Source organism: Erpetoichthys calabaricus, chromosome 5 (assembly GCF_900747795.2).
Source record: "Erpetoichthys calabaricus chromosome 5, fErpCal1.3, whole genome shotgun sequence".
NCBI classification, from domain to species: Eukaryota; Metazoa; Chordata; class Cladistia; order Polypteriformes; family Polypteridae; genus Erpetoichthys; species Erpetoichthys calabaricus.
Genome location: NC_041398.2, coordinates 63,624,851 through 63,647,993, shown reverse-complemented (window position 1 = coordinate 63,647,993; position 23,143 = coordinate 63,624,851). Strand labels below are relative to the sequence as shown.

Below are 23,143 nucleotides of genomic sequence, written 5' to 3'. Positions count from 1 at the left end.
AAATGATTGAAAACAACAAGACGATAAGTGTAATTTGTTTGCAAACTGGTACTTTGAAACATTTAAAGAAAATAAATATGTACCATATTATGTTTTTACATTGAAACACAAGATAATACAAATCAGAGGTATATACAGTATACAGATGCCTGGAAAGGCTGCCATTTGCCATGCAACATCTTTTTCTATAAATGCTTTATAAAAATGAATTTACTTCTACAAAGGTGGCCATGCTTAGGAATGTGCTTGAGTCAACAAACAGTCTTTCATGTTAACGTATGCAGGTTTTGTACAGAAAATGCAATTTGAATGACTGAAATAAAATATTGAAGAATTTCCTAATGCTCATCTTTACTTCTTAAACTGACATAATTCGAATGAGCCAGTGCTATTTTGGGAGCCTCTTGACAGATGAGGACAAAACACACACAAAGCAAGGGGATGGTAAAAAGGTGTTCAGTGCTTTAATTAAAAAAATTCAACAAATGAAGGTGTCCAAGAAGTGCAGAGCCCCAAAAAGTCCAGTAAATAAATAATCCATAAAAACAGTGGAAATCTCTGAGATAAATGAAACACTTAAAAGAAGACTAAAATCAACACCACAGCCAGCAGGTCATTGTTCCTTCCTGAATTGGATGAGCCCAGCTCAACTCCATCTTCATCTCCTCAGCTCACCCATAGTTCACTCAGCTGGTGGAGACACTAGCAGCCATGGTCCTTTCCTTCCAACCACCGTCTTAGCCGCCTTGAGCGGCATCAGCCAGACCACTCTTGGTCAGTTGTCCTCCTATCTTTCTTCATGCTCTCACAGTCATCCCTCAGATCCCTAGGGAGGATGCCAACTTGATCACACCTGCTGAATAGTCAACAGGCACGATCCACCCCTGTAGCACCAAATCTTTGCTCCTATGTGGAGCAAACAACTGCGCTGCATTTCCCCACACTGGCTGGCTGGCTGGCTCGAACTGCCTCTCCACCCACTGCTGTTTTCCATGGCTCTTCTTCTCTTGCTTTGTCTCTTTTTTGTGCTCTCTTTCCTTGTACTTGTGCTTCCCTTTTTAAAACGGGGACGTGACACAGCTGTGGCAATCAGCAGCCTCTGGTGGAAATTAGGGTAATGGCAAGCCTGCACCTGTGCACTAAGTGCAGGGCTGTCCGTACATAGGAACCACTCTCGCCCCGATACCACGCCCCCACCTGAAGACATGAGTCTGGTGATTATTTATTTAACAGACGCCAATCAGGCGCAGACCGAACTTTACCACAGCCAGTGGTACACATCCACACCTTTAGATTCTAGAAGAATGCATGTAGATTGCACTGAACATCCTGTAGCAGAATGCACCTCAGTAATCTCATCTCAAAATATTTGTAATGATCTGTCGTTCTAATAGTATAACTTAAGGGAATATGCCACCCAAAAGCATTTTTTTTCAATCACATATTTTCATGTAAAATGGAAATTAAAGATTTTTGTAAAAGAATGTAAGTCAGTTGTGATCAATCTTAGACAACAGCAAAGAATATCAAAATATGCATGAAAAAATCTTATGTTTTTTGAATAATCAAATAATCCACATTTGTAGCCATCCAGCCATATGCTAACAACATCCCAAACACATGCATTTTACTAAAATAGTGTTAAATAAGGAATTTCCAGAAATTGAAAACCCAAACCTTTCTGCAATGTTTATTATAGAAAAGGGGCTTTCTTCTGGTTACCTGTCCATGAAGTCACACTTCTTCAATCTTTTCCTGGTGGTTTATGCCAACATAAAAGCCTGCTAAAACTTTAATTTTCCATTTTAATTTAATCCAAATTATTTTCAAGATTTATGTTATCAAACAAAGTAATTCTTATTTTCACTACTAATTAATTGCTTTAATATATATAGTTAGGCACTACTTAAAAAAGATCATTCTTAAATAAAAAAGTATTGTATTGGCACATTGGTTAGTGCTGCTGCTTTGCAATTAGATTTCGATTATTAATATGATAAAGGTGTGGGTGATTTGGATTTTCTTATTGCGGTATCATTTTTCTTCTGAGTATACAGTATCTAACAGGTGTGCATCTTACATTCCCTGGTAAATGTAGATTGGTTAGTGCTGAGAGTGCCCTGCAGTGGAACACTTCTTTCCAGGACTGACTCCTGCTTTGCACTCAATGATGGAAAACTCTCCCATGATGCTGTAATGGAAAAGATTGTTTCAGAAAATGGATGGATTGAGTATTTTTAGAAAAACAGACAGAATGTTGGTCTTACTTGATGATTTACTTTTATTTTTTCCTCTAACAGTGATCATGCCATAACGTTTTTAAAAATAGGTAAATGAGAAAGAAACAATAAAACACTTATTACTAACAGCTGTTTTTGTTTTTTAAAATATACAATATTTTTAAGATTATTTAATGTTACTTTAAAAAAAAACTGCACATAATCATAACTCAGGTTGCACTAAATTTTGACTTTTACAAACAAAAATAGTTGATGTTGAGCTGCTGCCTGAAAATAATTATTTCTGGCTACATATCAAAACTAAATGAAAGCACCAGTGCTTCAGTTATAAAGCTATTTACTAATTACTGCCAAAATATAATTATAAAGTCATAAAAATCAGTAAATGACTTAAAAAAGAATTACATCTCTCTTTTGGGCTGATTGGTTTAAAAATCAAAAGCTTTAGCATAGACTTTTTCAACATGTGCAAAAATAAATAAATATAAAAATTAATATTTTAAAAAAGTCTGTTGATAAATGAAAGTTTTAAGTTCTAAATAAAATATTAATGAAGACTTTCTTGATTTTTGCAATGCCAGCAATATGAAAAGTGTATATCTGGAGTTCTAACATTCTGTTTGTTTCCACAAGGGTTTTTGTCCAGTTGTTCTAATTTCGCTCACAGATCGAAACTGGGCCTTGAACTGGATAACTATTTTCAAAAACTGAATAAATTGCAATATAAAATTAATATCTAATGACCAAATGTTAATACTGGAGTGGAACTCATGAATGATTCTGTTCATTTTATTCATCTGCATTTAATGTAGTGCCTTTGCTACTGGTCTCTTACATATTCTGCATAAGTTAGAACAGCGAGAGTGGACGCCTTTTCAGCAGCTCTATCTATCTATCTATCTATCTATCTATCTATCTATCTATCTATCTATCTATCTACATAGAAAGGCAAAAGCAGTACAGTACACCATGTACAACATCAACTATGAAAATTATATAATTTAGAAACAGAAATGTATATTAAAGATAGTTGAGCTAAATAAGTAATAAGCATGTACAGATGGACAGATTCATACATTAATATTACATAACCGGAAATGGAGTGTCATGCACTGAAATAGAAAATCTATACTTTTCTTATACCTATTAGCAGCAAGCCATAATTTTGTTTTGCTTGTGTAAATTACCATACACACACACACACACGGTCATGCACACACGCACACACACACTTGTATTATTTCTTCCTGAAAAGCAAGGAACTTTTTGCTTTCCTTTGTGCACTTTTATACTTCCATACTGTGTGTTTTTCTGACACACATACACACATATTAGGTTCTTGCTTCCCATGATCCTGTATTGGATTAGGGGCTTAAATTGAGGAGTCAAAGAGACACAACCAGAGACAATCTCTATAACAGTGATTATAAAAAAATGACCTATTAAGTAATAGTTATGACAAAATTATACATTTCTAAAAATAAAGATAAAAATAATATTATTAATCAAAAATGTGCCGTTTACAATCTGAAAGTTGGAAACCATGGCTTTCAACTTCCCTTTATCTTCTACCTTTCTTTTCGCTTTTTCACCATGGCAAAAGACTACCAAAGACCATACATATTTTGCTAAAACAATTTTACAATATACAGCAGTGTATAATATACTTTTTAGACAGTTATAATTTTCTTTACAAAAAGAAAATTGCCATCTCCATATCATAACTCAGTCTAATAAAAATGAACATATTATCATTTGTATTAACTTAAACATAAAAATACAATGTAAAAAACACATTTTTAATATTAAGGCATGATTACAATATAATATATATTTATATACAAAATAAAAATATTATTTTTAATTTCCAAATGCTTTATCATATCATTTATCGCAGTTTGTTTTTTATGTTTTATGTTAAAATGTAAGCCCTTTGACTGAAATAAAATTTTCAACAATTTTTTTTAATATCTGTATATTTTTGATTGTGATTAAATTACAAATACTTTAACCCAGACTGGAAAAGAACAAATCTAAAGCTGTAGATTCACGCATTCTTTATTAAGGCAATGCATTAATATACCTTTTATTCTTCCACATAAATTTAAAAACAATATTCAACTGGCATAAAGTAATTTTTACTGCAGAAGTGCAAATAATGAAAAAAGGTCTCTAAAAATGCTTGCAAGACAAAAATACTAAGGTGAACATTGAAGGGCATCATAGCACCGCTTGGTGAAACTGCACCTACATTTTATAATTAGATTAATCTTCTCCTTACAATTTTAGACATAAATTACAAAGACGACTCTTCTATACTTAATCTAAATTTTAACCATTTTTAGTAAGATATTTAAGCACTCCACACCTACAGTGGCTATCGTGTTTGTGAGCTACTGCTACATGCTGCTCTTTTCACTTTCACTTCCAATTTAGTGCAAGTCTGTCAGCTTCATTGCCTCACTTATGTTCATTTTTTGCTCCTGAAACAAACCCTTTCTGAAGAAACCATATCCCCCTTTATTGTATAGCAGTGTATGCTGTGCTCATCCCCATAACCTCCTGCATTCTGGCTGTGAAAGCTGAAACAACCTAAAACAAACATCTTCAAGTGGAATAAGGTGACGGTGTCCAGAAGGATATACCTGTATTTCTGAAATTGATAAAAACATTTGTCAGCATGACACTGGACTTTTCATAAACACAATTTGATCATATCCAAAAGTAAGCACCATTATTCATGATGACCACTATGGCTTAGTCTTGTGCCAGGTTTTAAAAAGCCTTTCTATCCATCACCTGTGTTTGTCATCTCGCTACAATGTTCTCTATAATCTCCCAATATAATGCTCTAAATCTGAAGTTAAGACCTAATTGCAACTTTTGCCAAGGTCAAATTACTTTATAATAATGTTTTTAGAATACCCCAAATTTTAAATAGGCCTAGTATGAATGGTGACTGTGGATATGTTCATCAGTTTTTTCAGTAGGTTTGTAAAATCAATAGAGACAATTAATCTATATACATTTGCCTGAAAAAATGAAGATTATTGGAAACACTTGTTAAACAATTTAACATCCTGAATAGTTCATACAAAATAAATACATTTATTGGTTTCCTTTGGACAATCTGGATACTTCTGGTACAGATCAGACCAGGATTTTTTATAACAAGAAAAGGTGCACTAAATTAGTCAAGGATATTGTCACAGCATCTATTGAACTATTGTAATATGTTTTCTTTGGATTCTTCTTGCAACATTTGCCAATAATAAACCTCCAGTGTCCCTAAGAAAGCCCAAAATCTAACCTAAATCTTAGGCGTCCTTTAAATGGTCAAAATATACTAGAGGACATTGAGCTAGCAACCTGCATTTCACTGGTAGATTATGACAGCTCCCTGATCAGGAAATGAAGACAACAGAGAAATACTGAATAATGGGAATCTGAGAAATATGGGAGTGTAAGAAATAAGGTAACTGCCATGTTTAAAAATTAGAGGGGTTTCAGGTGTTTCTTTTTATTTGTTTTGTGTTCACACCTCCAAAATACCCTTAATTGCTATTACCACCTGTATCACTTTGTCATTGTTAAATTTGACAGGTGAGCTATGCATTTATTGTGACAATATAATGTTTGTACTGTCTACTCACAAAAGAACAAATCCATTAAGTTTATAAAGTTTCTTTTGAGATAAAACTCACTTAATGATGCATACTATTCAGGTTTATCTTGATCTAGGCAAAAGTCTATTTTCACATGTCAATCCTATAAAATATTTTAAATAGAAAGAATCCAGACCACATTCTAGGTTTTGTGCATACTATACATCTCTTCATCATTTTAATATTATTTAAGGTCATAACAAATGTAGAACCTAAAATGGAACCATCAAGTGTAACCTCATATCTGAGGGCCTTCTTCTACAAATGAACATAAAGAGATCAGTTTTGGCATGAAAAATACCTTTTTAATTCCAGGAAGCCTGGTCCTTTGCCTCTTGAAATCGATAACACCTTTTCCACTATAGAACTTAAGCCCAGGCTGAAACTTAAGTCCAAGAACACTGAGTAAGTGCCCATCTGGAATTTACATTGGTTTTCAGTTTTCAGTTTACAGCCCCATCTTTACACCAAGAACAAAGCATCTGTCCATACCACTAAAATCTGCTCTAAGTGGTTTCATTTTTTGTTGCTCAGTCACTGTGAGTGAGTTCAATGGCTCTTTTGTTTCTAAAGGCTCCCCTTAACTGTTTCACTTTGTTGTACAGAGTGAAATAAATGTTATTTTAATTCCACCTTCCCTTTTATTAACAATAAGCTATAATGTGCTAGACAAATCCAAAGCTATATTAAAAGCTGTGTGAATATATTTTTTTTCCAACAATAGAACACATAAACTAACTTTGATTTGACCCAGGTGCCATTTGCTTTATAGTCCAGTATGCTAGCCCCTAGGACATACTGCCTCTTTAATATACCTTCTTTTACTGACTGCTAGTACACCATAATTACATGAATGCCATGGTAGAATTAACTGGTATAACCTAAGAGAATACACAATCTACAATTGCAAGCATGACCAAGTAAAACAAAAAAATCCATTCATTTACCAGTTTTCAAGGGCATGGGGACCTGGCCCCTGCTTCATCAGTCTTAGGCACAAGGTAGGAACCAACTCTAAATGGGATATCAGTCCACTGCAGGACACACTCTCACATTACCAACAGCGGACCAGTTTAGCCTGGAGCTTATGTTTATTCCAAGGGCTTGGTGATGTAGTAGCAGTAATTAGCACAAACTGCAAGAAACTACAGCATGCATCAGAAATGGAGAACGTGTCAACACTGTATAAAATTATAATTTTTCTCTGTTTCATGGTTATATTTAACCTAATTTAATTGGAAAATTGGTGCACTTCTTCAACTAAAAATGAACCTGACACATATATTTGGGAGAAAAATCAGAGTCCTCAGTGAAAAGCAACAAGTACACAGGGTGAATTTTCAAAACCCACACACACTGTGACCAAGTTGGGTTTGAAACCCAGCCTGTTAGATTTTTGAGGCAGCAGTGTTAAGCACTGTATTTGATAAAATTTATTGAAAATACAAGATTCAGTCAATAAACAGCACAATCTATAATGAATTCTGACAGTACCAGTGCTTTGCCATTTACAGACTGTATTAAGCAAGATGACGTTACCGATTAATAGTTCGTTATGCACTGATTAAAATCCAGAGTTTATTTCAATGTAGTGCAGATTTGGCACATTGACACCCTTATTCCCTAAACCCCAAGTAGAATGTTATATTTCAGAACAAGGGCTGCTGGTAAACTTCACAGTCGCAGTCTGGCAATGACAACATCCCAATTCATAGTGTACATATTTTGGAAACTGCACAATATCAATGTCTTTTAGGCTATTCCAGTCCAAACATTTGCTTTGGACAAATTGTTTAATATGCAGATGTTTATCAGAAAAGTATTTAAGCATAGTGGAAAGCCAGTACTTAATTGATATACTATATTAGCCAGCTGACAAATAAACAGTGCAGCACAATAGAGAAGCATGAGTTCAGAAGAAACACAAACCAATGCCAATGGAGGCTTGATCCATTAAAATTGTAAGAAATAATATAGGATGTATGTAAAGATAATTACCAGAGCTGGGATGTTCTAGTACATAGGCATGGGCAGTCAGCAGGTGCAATCACCCTAACACTACGAGCCTACAAGGAAATTGATGGCAAAGGGGCAACAGTCCATACAAATACCACACAAATGTCATGAAACACATCCTGAAGTACACAAAAAGGTAATCAAATCAGCCAGCAGGGCCTACCGCATCTGTGAAACACTTACAGGTGAGTGTGGGCATAAGTTAATTTCTTTAGTTGTAGCGCATACAGACAGTACCAGAAGCAATTGAGAATATCAAAGAAAACAGAACATTCCCAAATACTAGACTTTCGTTGTAAAGATCAAGCAACAGATGGGAAATCAAAAAAAGTTTCATCCTTTGAAGCACTTTGAGATTCGAATCAGTTGTCCCAGAGGCCACAAGCCAAGACATAATCCATAAAAATAAATTAAAGTCAAGGCAAAAAGTAGCTAGTAGGATCCATCAACAAAACACATAGTGGGAAAAAGTTAAAAGTAATAAAAAAAGTGCAAATTTCATTGCAAATTTCAATGAAAAGTGTAATTCACATAGAGAAGTGGCAGGGAACATACACAATCATTCCCTTCCTGTGACCATAGAACAGTGGAAGCATCTCTGCCACTCAAAATAAAAAACCTAACAGCGACCTTTTCCTGTCTCTCAATTCTTTGTATACTGGGCAGTCCATTGCATGCTATCTATCTATCTATCTATCTATCTATCTATCTATCTATCTATCTATCTATCTATCTATCTATCTATCTATCTATCTATCTATCTATCTATCTATCTATCTATCTATCTAGAAGATGGGCTCTGAACCCTGGAACATCTCACATTCTTCATTTTCATTTATCACTCATTTTCTGAAGTTTCCTTACCATTGTACATTCTACTTGATTAGTACTTTGATCAGAACCTGTGTTTTTCACTACTAGATCACAGGGAGCTAAAGCCTACAATGGGAGCATTAGAACAATGGATTGGGGGCAGTACATTGTGGTACACACACTTCTTTTTATACTAGGCCAATTTAGAGTCATTGTTCAGCCTAACAAATCAATCTTTGACACATGGGAAGAGGAAACAGTACCTGGAGGAAACCCATACAAACATGAGAAGAATGTGCAATACTGATCTAACTTTAAAGAGCTAATTCATTTCTCTAAGAAAAACATTATTCAAAAGGATCACAAAAGATTGCATAATACCACAGAGTGAAGTAAGATGAGAAGGCTATTGTGTTTGAAAGTGTATCATGTTTTTTTTGTAACCAATTATTTATTGATGTCAAACAAATAGTAAAGCAACAAAAAAGTCATTTCATTTTCAAATTTTGAAGAAAAAAAAACTCACCACCAGCACCCACCCAAAATGTACCCCACCCGAAACCTACAGTATTTAAGAAAGTGGATACTAAATTAGGACTGATGGTACACGTGGTCACTGACAGGAACACACATGAAATGCATGTATTCCAAATGATGATATATTATTTACCCTATACAACTCCCAGCAACTCACACGCATGTAAACAGACTTGAGCTGAGAGAAATTTCTGCCCTTTCTGCGTTGGTGGGGCGATAGGATAGCAGGCTGCTTGCTGCTTGTGTTGATCGACACATTTACAACACAAACGACACTGATGCAGATGTGCAAACAAATTTAAGGTGGGCCAGGATTACGAGTTTTTCGTAGGCTTTGGTCTAGTGTTAATGGACAATATTATATTGGATGTATTGGTGGTTAGAGTTTTTAGAAGAATTTTTAATGTTTTTAAAAATAGTATTCCAACACAATGATGTTGATAAGGAAAGATCTCCAATGCATTTTTGAGTGACTGGGATCGATGTCATGAAGTTGAGTGTATAGAACAAAAATGCGTTTAGTGGAACACGAGGGCGAGAAAAAGTAATCAAATAATGGGTGGCTGAAAGCAGAAAATCTTACCCCACACGTCCTGAGAAAAGATTTAACCTGTAAAGAGAAAAAAAGGAGGAATAGAATATTTGTCTTTCAGAGACTGAAAAGAGACAAGCCCAGTTCTATCAAACAAATTGCCAAGTGTGCTGATACCACTAGAAGCCTCAATTGGTACAGAGATGGACCATCCACCAATGTTGAGAGAGCTGTTGTGAAACAATGGTGTGAGGGAATGCCAGTACAGTGTGGAGCCGAGGTCCACTTTGTGCCAAACATGCAAAACACAATTTTTGAGAGGGTTATATTCATTTGCTCCTTTTTTTGTTAAATCTAATAAATGGTAGGTGTTGCGGAGCAAGGCGGGAAACAAGATTTGTTTCTATAAGTAGCCAGGATGGGGGGAAAGTGGGGGGTTCAACCATAGGGGTAGCAGACGAAGAACATATGCCCAATGGTACATTTCAAAATATGGAAGGGAAATACCTCTGCCCATCCTGGATCTAATCAAAAAGGTGTGTTTGATAGCAGGTCTTTTGCCGCTCCATTGAAAGGAGCTGATAGCTGATCTGACCTGCATCCAAAAAGAGGAAGGTGGGGGAAGAGTGAGATTTGAGCTGACAGTTTAAACAGGGGACAATATTCATTTTAATGATTGCCAAATGAGTTTGAAAGAAGAGAAAGAGGTTATTCCAGGAGTGCTTTGATTATTTTACTTCATTAAACACCGTGTGGAAGTTTGCCCGTACAATATCAGTAATGGAAGGAGTAATGGTATGTATGTATATTCACATAGTATGTGAATTTCCCCTTGGGATTAATAAAGTATCTATCTATCTATCTATCTATCTATCTATCTATCTATCTATCTATCTATCTATCTATCTATCTATCTATCTATCTATCTATCTAATTAATGGTGATTCCTAAGTATTTTGAAAGAGTTTACAACTGGAATGAAGGAAGGAAAAGAGAGGGATTGAAAGGCTTAATTTATGGGGAGCAGCGGTGTATCAGGATTTTATAGTTTTTCTTTTTAATGTGATTCTGCAGGCAATTACATCTAAGAAAAATAACACACTTCATTTAAAATATACTCTATTTCAACCATTTACATACTAAACCTGATTAGTTCATCAAACCTGGACAAAGAATTTATGTCACTCATGACAACAGTAACAGCAAATCAGATTAGCCCTGTTTTGAATTACCAATTAACCTGCCACATATATTTGGGAGAAAAAGCAGGGTCCCCAATGAAAAACATCACGTACATAGGGAGAATTTTCAAAATCTTCACACATCCGTGACCAAGTTGGGATTCAAACACAGCCTGTTAGATTTTTGAGGCAGCAGTGTTAAGCACTGCTCCATAGTATTTGATAAAATACATTGGGAATAGCAGATTCAGTCAACAAACAATTCAGTATTCCTCTGGAGAAGACAGAGCTGATCATCATTACTTGCAAGCAGTTCAACCATTAGGAAAGCATCGATAACAGACTACTGTTCTCAGATTCCATATAACTATACTGCATGTATTGCAAAAATGTGACTCAATCTTTATTTCATACAGTCTTTTCCAGGCATAAGAATGCAAAGCTCTTCACAAAAATAAAAACAATCATTTTAGGAGAAGACATAGTTACTAAATTAATTCCTAGAGAATCTCAATGACTTCCCCTATTGATGTCATTTAGACATCCATTCTTCCACCTTCAGAAACTTACTTACTATACAGAAACTTCAGAATGAATGCTTGCAGCTAGGATCACACCTGCATGAGTGGCACATCATCTTCCAGTAAAGTTTATTGATTTGTTGAAGTGTGCTGGTAGGACATTAGAGCTAGCCCTTGCTAAAAGTGAAAGATGCACTTCTCTTGAAGTGATAAAACCAAAAGCACTGTCAAAGTGATTGTGAGGCAAGAGTTGTAAATGTCAAAGTGAATTTAGCTATGTATAACCAGAAACTGGATTTAATTAACAGCAACATTGCAAAGGTTTTAAAAGAGATTTATTTGCAATACCACTCCTGCTGAGAGTATTCCAGCAGAATTCTGCATTTGAAACTTAACATTATGGATTGACCAGTGTAAAATCCACAAATAGAAGCCTTGCCAAGCAGACTACAGCATTCAGTTAAAAAACTGGCCACTTTAATTCAAGTCTGCTGAGGCACAGGAAGCATTCGCAGTTCCAGGCAACGCCTGTGCCCAAAGTTGCACACCCGCTGAGAGCTTTTTCTCTTTTTTGCCTTTGCAAGCATATGGATTTTTTAATTCAGAGGGCTGCAACAGCAACTCAACAGAGACAAAGTAGTCTTGACGAATGTTTGATGTGCACATCCCTCACACAGGAGAGGTCAAAAGGTTGCAATAATTGTTCAACTGGAGAGACTCAGTAAGCGGATAAATAGTAAGCTCTAACACTCTTTCCCTGCAGTTCTGCTTCCCTGCCTGTAAAGACCTTTGCTCTGCCTTCTATTCAGCACTTGTGCCACTATTGAGGTATGCATGTTTACTTTATTTTTATTTTTGGTTATTCATTTTTGCAAAATGTCATTATGAAAGTCAGTTCTTGTTACACAACATCGCTTTAAATATTTTAATATGCTCAGAGATAATTAACAGAAAAGCTCCCTTGATTGCCTTGGTGTACTTGCTCTCTCAACCGATGTTCACAGCTGGATTTTTAGTTGAGGATTAAATACCTTATAGTCTCATCATTTGACTTGTGCTAGTGGAGTTTTATAGCTCAGTTTATACGTAAATAAAATATTTTGACTGTTTAACCAATTCACTGATAGGATAAGCAGGAATAACATTAGTTTTAATGTGTGCAGTGCATGTTGTTCTAACAAGTCTATTTCAATCCCTATGTACAGTATTTACAGTGAATGATGCATTTTAAGAATTAATAGGCTTGGTAAAGACACTATGCACACAGTAGAACAGTTTTTAACTACGCACCACATTAACTGTTTGTGTGCCTTGCAAAGAATAATATGATAGTGCTGACTAAAAGACATACAAAGTAAAATAAAGCTTAATTAAAGTACTTTGTGAAATGAGATGAGTTTATTGATCCATCCATTTCTGAATTCACCTAATCCAATTTTTCATCATAGGAAGCTAGAGCCCATCCTATCCACACAGGTGGCGCAGTGGTAGTGCTGCTGCTTTGCAGTAAGGAGATTGAGGGTTTGCTTCCCGGGTCCTCCCTGTGTGGAGAGCGTTTTGAGTAGTGAGAAAACCGCTATATAAATGTAAAGAATTATTATTATTATCCTGTCAGCAATGGGAGCAATTCAGGATCCAAACCTGAATGAAATGCCTGTTTTATTCAGAGCACATTATATTAAATAAATGACTCTTAAGCCTCAAATCAAATGAAAAATTAGCTTCTAAGATTGGTCATAAAACGTTTAAGATTCTAGCAAACATTTTAGGCTTATGTCTTACATTTTATGTCTTCCTTGTTCTGTCCTCCTTGTTTCTTGTGCTGTAGCACATTTAAATGTATTTGATGTCATTGCTTCAGCTTCCTTTATTACTTGTCATTTTCTCCATGCACAGAGTTAGTCATGGAAAAGCTGATGATTCTTTACAAATACAATCAAGCTTTCTGGATTGCCCTCCTCTCACTGCTCGGCAGCATTTGCGGTCTTCCTGTAGATGTGGATCCTGTCTGCACAGCTGGAGGCCATGCTAAGTACAGGCTTGTCTTTAAAGGCAAGTGGAGTCAGACTGCCTTCCCAAAGCACTATCCTCTCTTTAGACCTCCAGCACAATGGTCACCCCTGATTGGTAGGTAAACTATAAATGACACAGAATGCAGAATGTATATATGTCTATAATGTAGAATGTGACTTTAGGTAGTGGTATACAATCTCTTTTTACATTTTTAGAATAACTATAAATACAGCTGTTGTTAGCTGTTTCTTCTTGTGTTAATGTTGTAATCAATAACCAAAATAACAGTAAGAAACCTTCTATTGCCCTGAGAAAAACAATGAATAAGTGAAAGGAATTTGTAGTTGACTAAAGAAACAAATAAAGGAAGCTTCTGTGACATGTGCATATTTTACTTATGAATTTAAACGAATTACATCTTTATAAGTCATTTGATGTTTACAGGTTATACCACTTTCCCATTGAATTATTAGCCAAAGATTTACAAGCAAACCCATCTCTAACTTTGTTCATTAAAAATTATAGCCATTTTGGTTTCAGTTTCAGTAGCTATGTGTAATAAAGAACACTTTTGGTAACTTGCCTTCTAGATAATAAAACTAATCAAATACTTTAAAAGAAGTATTGTGCCTGAAATACATTTTGCTCAGCTGTGCTACATTGCAGCTCCAAATGACTGGGTTCCCAGTTTCTGGTCTGGGCACAATCTGCACTGAATTGGCATTTTTCCCAACATCTGTAGGTTTTCTACAGTTATTCCAGTTTTATGTCTCATCTCAATGAACATGTTAGGTTAATTAGTAACACTATATTAGTCTGGTATGACTGAATGTAGCCGTGTGCTTCATTACGCCCTGCATCCTGCCCATCCTGCTGCCAGGGCAGGCTCTTAATCCCTGTATTCTGGATTACATGAATTAGGAAATAGGATGGATGGAAGAACATTTAAGAAATATAAAGCAATATGAAAACTGCATATGATAACACCAACGGTTCAGAGAGTAGAGTTTTTCAGGGAAAGTAATATATGTAGTAAAGTAAAGTTTGAAACAGACCACACATTAGGCACTTTCGAATGAAATTTTTCGAGGGTTTAATCTGAATCATGTGGTAAAGTTGAGATTCGATTAAGTTATTTTTGAAAACTTTTTTTTGGTTAATGCATAGCGGAAAATAATGGCATAATTAAACAGCATTATTAGTCATTCCTGTAAATCTGAATCCTTGCCTCTACTTTATGATGCTAACACTATCTTTCAAACTTTGTGACTTTGTATGAACCATTTGTGTATTAGCATTTCACTGACTCAAAACACCTGAGTTAAACAGAAAAAAGTCCTCTACCTTCTAGAAGGAATACATTCAAAAATATATTTCACAATTGAATGGTGTCACTAAGCATTCTTTTTGACTTATTTTCTTGGTGTCTTATTCAGCTTTAAACAGCAAATGAGGACTAAAGCTTTGTGCAAGGGTAGATTACATTACATTACATTACATCTTGCCTGAAGAAGGGGCCTGAGTTGCCTTGAAAGCTTGCATATTGTAATCTTTTTAGTTAGCCAATAAAATGTGTCATTTTGCTTGGCTTTTCTCTGCAAGGGTAGAAAAACAAAAGCCACTATTCTCATTTTTTAAATTTATTTGTCAAAGTTTATACGTTTATTATAGCAAGACACATGATCTTGACAACATGTGTAAAAATTCAAAAACAATTACAAGTAGAAATAAAAACAGGGTTTATAAAATAGTGATCAAAAAATCAAAAGCAAGATAAAACAAGAATCGCAGAAGCTAAACAACATATCTGAATATTAAATACTAAACGTGGCTCTGTGCATTATGGCCACACATCTCCATTCTAGTCTCATCTGTCCTAAGGACATTGTTCTAGAAGTCTTGGGGTTTGTTCAGACACAATCTTGCAAACCAAAGTCATGCTGCCATGTTCTTTTAGAGAGAAGAGGTTTCCTCCTGACAGCCCTTCCAAACAAACCATACTTGTTCAGCCTTTTGTAAATGTACTGTCATGACTTTAACTATTCGCATGCTAATGAGGCCTGCAGAGTTTAAGATATAGCTCTTGGATTTTTTTCCAGTTTCTTTGAGCATTGCATGGCCTGACCTTGGAGTAAATTTGCTGGGAGGAATGGCAACTGTCTTGAATGTTTTCCATTTGTGAATAATCTTTCTCATTGTAGAATGAAATACTTCAAATTGTTTGGAAATGGCCTTATAGCCCTTCCCAGATTGATGGGCAGCAACTCTTGCTAATCTAAGATAATTGCTGATGTCTTTCCTCCTTGGCATTGTGTTAACACACAACTGAATGCTCCAAACTGCCATAACTTCTGCTTTTATAGAGGTGGTCCCACTTGCTGACGAAAAGTTAATCAAGTGCATTTGATTAGCAGCACCTGGCTGCTACTTACCCTCTTTATTCCTATAGAATTAGTAAGGGTGTACTTAATTTTTCACACACTGCTTCTGCATTTTGGCTGTTTTTGTTAAAGAAATAATGGAACGGTGTAATATGTCATATGTTGTTGTTCATCTGAGGTTGTACTTATCAAATTTTAAGACCTGCTAATACTAGGGTGTTATACCATGTTAGCCATTATGAATGTAGAGAAAAGCCAATCAAAATGACACGTTTTATTGGCTAACTAAAGACATTACAATATGCAAGCTTTCGAAGCAACTCAGGCCCCTTCTTCAGGCAAGATGTAATCAGACCTGCTAAGAAACAGGTGATTTTTTTATTATTATGTCCTGATATGTAAAGCTTTAGAATTGATAGAGGGTATACTTTCTTTATCACATGACTATATGGAAAGAGCATTTGTATTTTAAATTAGGCATCATTGTAACATATTAAAGTTATGAAAAATACATAATCCATCTAATGATACAACATTGAGTTGTTTCTTTTGGCCTGTGACCATGACGGCGGTAAACATTTTTCAAAACACAGAGAATACCCCAGAAAAATGAACAAGCTATAAACAACATGAATGAATGCTGAGCAAGCATTTTGAATACTTAAACTGATTCAGTATAAATAACTGTGAATCTGTGCATAACTTGCTCTGCTAAACATTCGGTCTTTTCAACAGCTGTTTTTGCTTTGTGCCTTGTGCTTCCGTAATAGACCCAGATCTCCAAAAAGAGAAGCCGGAGAGACTTTATTTAGATTACATGTACAAATTTTATTGCATGTGTTCAGCTGTACACTTTCAAAATAGATTATGACAGATGATAAACCTGCACCAACATTGGAGAATGCCAGTGTAATGAAATCTATCCTTCTGTGTATTACCAAACATACTCAATCCATTGAGGATAATGGGACCCAGAGTCTATTCTAGAAGAAAGCCAGGAACCAACACTGCAAGGCTGCAGCGATGGACATGCTTATTTATACATGTATTGCCAAAAATAGAAGATAAATTGTACACCACAAGGGAAAGAGTAACAGATCAGGAAATGAGACAAGTCAGAAATATTCCAATGGGTTACAACCAGGAAATCAATAAGCAATGCTAAATTCAAAATGTTTACCAAAACTTAAAGTCACAAAATCCTAGTCAAAACTCATAAACCAAAATTAAAACTATTTCCTCAAAACACTATTTACATTTTACCTTGAATGTGGTGTCTTCCCTAGCATTCGCTTAATTATTGTCATGTAGCTGATGTCACATGCCACGACCTCCAGACGTCACAATGTGACTTGGAAAATAATTCTCAATATGGTAATGGTGACATAAATGAATAGTAACCATATTGGCTATTAAATATATAAGTCTAAATGCAAGACTAAAGGAAAACATGAAAGTGAAACCATAATAAGTACGAAGCAAGGTCTCAGAAAAAATGTACGGAAAACATTTATTCATTAAGGGACAAATGTAACTAAATTACAAGGAAACATACCAATGCATACATTCACACTGTAGGACTTGCCAATCCACCTAACTTACACTGATGGTGAGAGTACAGTTTACAATAAAAATTGTTTGCTACAAGCAGCTCTTAGTGTATGAATTTAAGAGTAAAATAATGTAAATTACTGTAAATAAAGAAAAATTTAAGAACTCTGTACTTTTAAAATTCTAAATATTCCATTTTGAAATTTTTTGCAATAATAAATCAGAAAATTAAGAAATATTCATACAGATGAAGTAAAGGTGATACATTATGTTGAAAAACATTGCCACATGTGGTACTCACCCACATAGTTCATACTTATTAGTTAAAGAAATGTAATGGGCTCCTAGTAGAGTTGCCTAAATACATGCTATTTGTAAGGATATAATTTTTTTTTAAAATAACATACAGTATATGTAATGTTATAGAATGGGTCAGTAGTTCAATATCAAGTTTACTCTCATTTGTACACAATATAGTAAGATACTAATTTACATATATTACAATGACAAGCAGGAGTAATATAATAAAACAGGAGCCAATGTACACAACAAAAGAACATAGAACATAAGAAATTTGACAAACGAGAGGAGACCATTCAGTCTATCAAGCCCATTTGTTTAGCTAATAGCTAAGCTGTCCCAACATCTCATCCAGATTCTTCTTAAAGGTTGTCATGGTTTCTGCTTCAACTAGATGTCTTGGTAGTTCATTCCAGAGTCCCACAACTCTTTGTGTAAAGAAGTATTTCCTGGCTTCAGTTTCAAATGCACTTCCCCTTAATTGCACTGATGTCCTTGAGTATGTAATTCACCTTTAAGCTGAAAGAATATTGCTGGATCTACTGTACTTTATCAATTTACTCTGAGTCTGTCAGAGTAGAACATGTCTTTAAGTCCTGGGATGCACTTGCTGCTATGTCTTTCTTGTACCATGGTGCCCAGAACTGCACACAATACTCCAGAAGTGATCTTACTAGTGTATTATATAGTTTGACTATAACATCCCTTGGCTCAAATTTAACAGGTTTTATGATATAACCTAACATTTTATTTACCTTTTTAATTGCTTCTGTGCATTGCTTAGTCAATGAAAATGTTGTGTCAACATAAACCCCTAAATCCTTTTCAGAGGCTGCTTCCTGTTGACAGTGTTTCCCATCTTTTATTTAGAATTGATGTTACTTTTGCCAATGTGTAGCACTTTGCACTTTCCTACACTAAACTGCACTTTCCAGGTGTTCACCCTGTTCTTAAGGTTGTCCAGATCATTTTGAATTATTTTTGCTGCCTCAGTGTCCGTCATCCCTCCAATTTTAGTGTCACCTGCGAATTTGACACATTTCCTAACTGTACCAGAAGCAATGTCATTAATATAAAGTGGAGGGACTGATGACTCTTGGTCTCCTGCTGGTAAGCCAACTAGAGATACAGGTTTGTAGGTTACATCTGATGTATATAACTTCTAGTTTCAGAATTAATCTTTGGTGTGGGACTGTATGAAATGCTTTTTGAAACTCTAAGTAAAGTATGTTGAGTGCTTTTTTTTGTCAACTATCTTGGTTTATTCTTCAAAAAAATCAAAATAATTGGTTTGGTAGGACCTCCCCTATCATAAACCCATGTTGGCTAGTATTGAGAATATTATTGTCATTCAGGTAATTTTCTAATTTATTTCTTATTATAGTTTCCGGGCAGCACGATGGCGCAGTGGGTAGCACTGCTGCCTTGCAGTTAGGAGACCCGGGTTCACTTCCCGGGTCCTCCCTGCATGGAGTTTGCATGTTCTCCCCATGTCTGCATGGGATTCCTCTGGGTGCTCCGGTTTCCTCCCACAGTCCAAAGACATGCAGGTTAGGTGCGTTGGCGATTCTAAATTGTCCCTGGTGTGTGCTTGGTGTGTGTCTGGGTGCCCTGCGGTGGGCTGGCGCCCTGCCTGGGGTTTGTTTCCTGCCTTGCGCCCTGTGTTGGCTGGGATTGGCTCCAGCAGACCCCCGTGACCCTGTAGTTAGGATATAGCGGGTTGGATAATGGAAAGATTTTAGTTTCCATTACTTTGCATAGCACAGAATAAGACTAATTGGTCTGTAATTACTAGGATCCATTTTGTCTCCTTTTTTGTCTCTTGAGTTTCTTAATGACCCTACAATAAAAACTGCTTGTGAATCTAGTTTTGGGAGTACTAATGATCCTGTGATGTGTGCCAGAACAGATGAAGCAGCTGTGGAAGATGGTCAGATTTCTGTTAATTTGAATTTCTACAGTTGTAGGTAATGTATGTTTGGTAGACAAAACAGAACTGTATTTTAGTAAAATGTTTAGCTAACTTTACTACAGAGTGTAGTGCTCTGAAATCCTGAGTAGAGCAGGTGTCACTCCAGATGTTATACAACCAGTGAGGATAGATGGGCACCTGTAAAGGTTGGTTAGCACAGATGGAGACATTTGGGCTTTCCTCGGGTGGCTGATGAAATAAAGGCATTGCTGAGCCTTCTTAATGAAAGCTGAGATGTACTGAGTCCACTTTAGGCCATTGGTGAGGGTTACACTAAAGTTGCTAAAACTCTCTACAGGATCACTGCCTAAGTAGATGGCCATATGGTCTGCCTTCTACATCCTAATGTCTTTGACATGACTTTTGTTTTTGTTGAAATTAAGTGAGAATTTGTTTTCAAGGAACAACCACACCAGAATTTTGATTTCTTTACTGTAAACAGTCTCATCATTGTTGGTGATTAAGCCTATGATGGTTGTGTCATCAACAAAATTAATGAGGGAGTTGAAGCTGTCTGTTTTTCTGAGGGGTGCATGTGTTGGAGTGATGCTGCCAATAGAATATGTTGGGATCTGCAAGATATAAAGATCAAAATCCATTTGGACAGCTCTGTTAAATGCTGAGATATAGTCTATAAACAGTATTGTAGTGTAGCGCTTTTATTTTACATTAGCTTTCCCCTGCAGCTCCGCCCACATAGTAGTGAAACAGGACAAACTTTAAAAATCAATAATAAAAAAAAAATGTAATTCTGGCCAAGCAGAAGGTAGGTACGCTACAATGTCAAGCGTTGGCACTGTATCTGATTGTGTTCATCTGTGATGGGAGAGTGTCCCCTGCATGGGGAGAAAAGCATGTGGCCTTGATATCAATGCCAATCAGTAGCTACCCTTTAAAACACATGTAGCTGTGACGTCTCTCGCAAAAATGTCCAATGTTATTCCTTAACAATCTCTGGATGATAAAATCTGCTGAACAAACAGGTATCGCTAGCTAAGTGGAGGTAAGGTATGCTCCAACAAGTGGCGAGAGGCAGACTGACTCGAATGGAGGCTGGTGCATGAGTGTGGAGGGCCCTGCATGCTTCCCCCTCCTCTCAGCCCTCAGTATATATATATATATATATATATATATATATATATATATATATATATATATATATATATATACTGTATATAAATGTGCAAGGGTGGTGCTGTGGGCAAGTGATATAAGTTCTTCTGTGGACCTGTGATGATATGCAGCCTGGAGTGGTCTACACTATCTGGAAAACTATGCTTGATCCATCCAGAACTAGTCTCTCAAAGCATTTCATCACAATGGAAATGAATGCTAGATGACAGTAATCACTGATACTGCTCAATTTTGTTTTCTTTGGTAATGGGATAATTGTTATTATTTGACACAAGTGGAAACCACAGATTCCCTCAGTGAGACATTTTAAGATTTTAAAATATAACACTATCATTCTTTTCAGCTTGACTTCTATTCAGATTATGAACACTGGCCCATTCAGATTATGAAACACAGACAGCTGAATCATGGAGTGCTGTGGTAACTTGCACAAGGTTCACTTTATTGTCACAATCAAAGTTATTGTAAAAAGCATTATATTCATCCAGGAGAGAAAATGTAGTTGGGTGATACTTTGGTTTGTTATCTGTAACCATATGTATACAATTCTGAATTCTATGGTCCTAATTAGAGCTGCAATATCCAGTTTCCAGCTGATATTGGGATTGTATTTTAGCAACTTTAACTGCTTTCCTGAGCCTGTACCTGCATATGAATCTGAAATATGAAAGGATGAATTAAATTATCAAATCTCTGCAAAGAACAGAAAAAACTAACTACAGTATTTAGAAGAAAAGCAGCCTGGATTTTAATACATATGGAAAGCTTCATTTAAAAAGTATGTGTTTTAACTCACTTACTCTTACTTACTCAGAGTTGTTCATAGCAACTGGTGAGAAAAAGTTTTAATTTCATATTTTTATGGAAAACAGAGATCACTAACTTCATGATACAATGTACTTCATTGTGTCAACTATGTCGACTTAATATTATCTAAATCAAATCTCTTCCATTCTATCTCATTTCACAGTATTAAGAGTACAGTGGAACCTCGGGTCACGAATGCCTCGGAAAACGCACAAATCGGGTTGTGACCAAAAAGTTTGAAAAACTTGTGCATCTCTTCACGACCACACACTCGGGTGACTAACAAGCCAGTTTCCCTTCCGGTTCATATGCGCTGATGACTTCTGCACGTGTTCAGTCTCTCCCTGTGCATTCGCTGTGAACTTTTTGTGCTCTATTTCATTTTCCTTCTGGTTTGTACGAGCCGGTGATTTACGCACGTGTTCAGTCTCTCCCTGTATAGTACATTGTTCTTGGTCAGACGTGCACACAGACGGACTTTGTGGAATAGCGGGTCCACAGCTCACATCAAGAGGCCATTTTTAAATAAATAATCGCTGTGCTTGCAGCTTAGCGAAGGGGCATGGTGGTTGAGTGGCTGAAGCAGTTCCAGGGGAATCTGTGGTGTGGGCATTTCTCACCTATGTGCACAGGTGAGAAACTGTCCACATCCGTAATTGGTCCTGGGGCTGCTCAATGCTACAGCTGCCATGTCCTCTTCATAAATAGAAGCATGAGGCAGCTAAAGGGAGGAAAAAGAAAAGAAAGATGGAGGTTACGGAGTGAGGAAGTAGTGTGGAAAGAACTGGTGTGAGCGAGTGAGTGCGTGCTCGCAGGCAGGCAGCTGGACAGTGAGCCCAAGCAGAGGTGTTTGGCTGACACTCAGTGGAGCAGAAGGAAGCGGTCGCTCCAGCTGAGCGATCAAGGAGCTGGAATGACCAGAAGAAGGACGGCTGGCCGCGTAAGGGCGAGAAGGCAGCAGGAGTTGTGAGGCTTGGGTGGTGGATTCCCTGACGTTTCCCTAATTCCCAAAGCCAGGGATCGGGAAGCCTCCAGACCAGAAGGAAGAAGGAATGACAGCTGCAGGTAGAGTGGCTCCCCTGTTGCAAAGCCTGGATAGGGAGAAGCAGGGGGGTCACCAGTTAAAGAATGCACTGGGCTTGTTTTTAAAGAGACTGCTTCCAGCATTGTTTTAACCTTGTTGCATTTAATGAAGACTTTTTTCAATTGGATTTTAACCTCCACTTCACTTCTGTTTTTATGGGATTATTTATTGAAGGATTCTGAAAGCACTGCACTTTATTTAATTTGGACTTTGTTTTTGATTGTTGTTTTGTTGATTTTCATAAAAGCACTTGGCACTTTTTGCACCAAACCCTTGCTCCATTGTAGTGCCTCACTGTCGTGCTCATCGGTAACATTACCGATGGTGACGGGTTTAAGGGCTCCCGGAAGCGAGATGGGAGCATGCAGCGAACCCGCATCATCACAGACTTTACCT

At 36.5% G+C, this 23,143-nt stretch overlaps 1 protein-coding gene across 1 annotated transcript in view; it reads left to right on the top strand.

The window, feature by feature from the left end:
* The first annotated feature begins 11,993 nt into the window (after window positions 1–11,993).
* spon2b (spondin 2b, extracellular matrix protein) overlaps window positions 11,994–23,143 on the top strand; it is a 37,555-nt gene continuing 26,405 nt past the window's right edge. Inside the window, exons 1-2 of the mRNA XM_028801584.2 lie at window positions 11,994–12,333; window positions 13,402–13,632. Of these exons, the coding sequence (XP_028657417.1) occupies window positions 13,410–13,632 (223 nt within the window). The 5' untranslated portion in view covers window positions 11,994–12,333; window positions 13,402–13,409. The remainder of the gene's footprint in view (window positions 12,334–13,401; window positions 13,633–23,143) is intronic.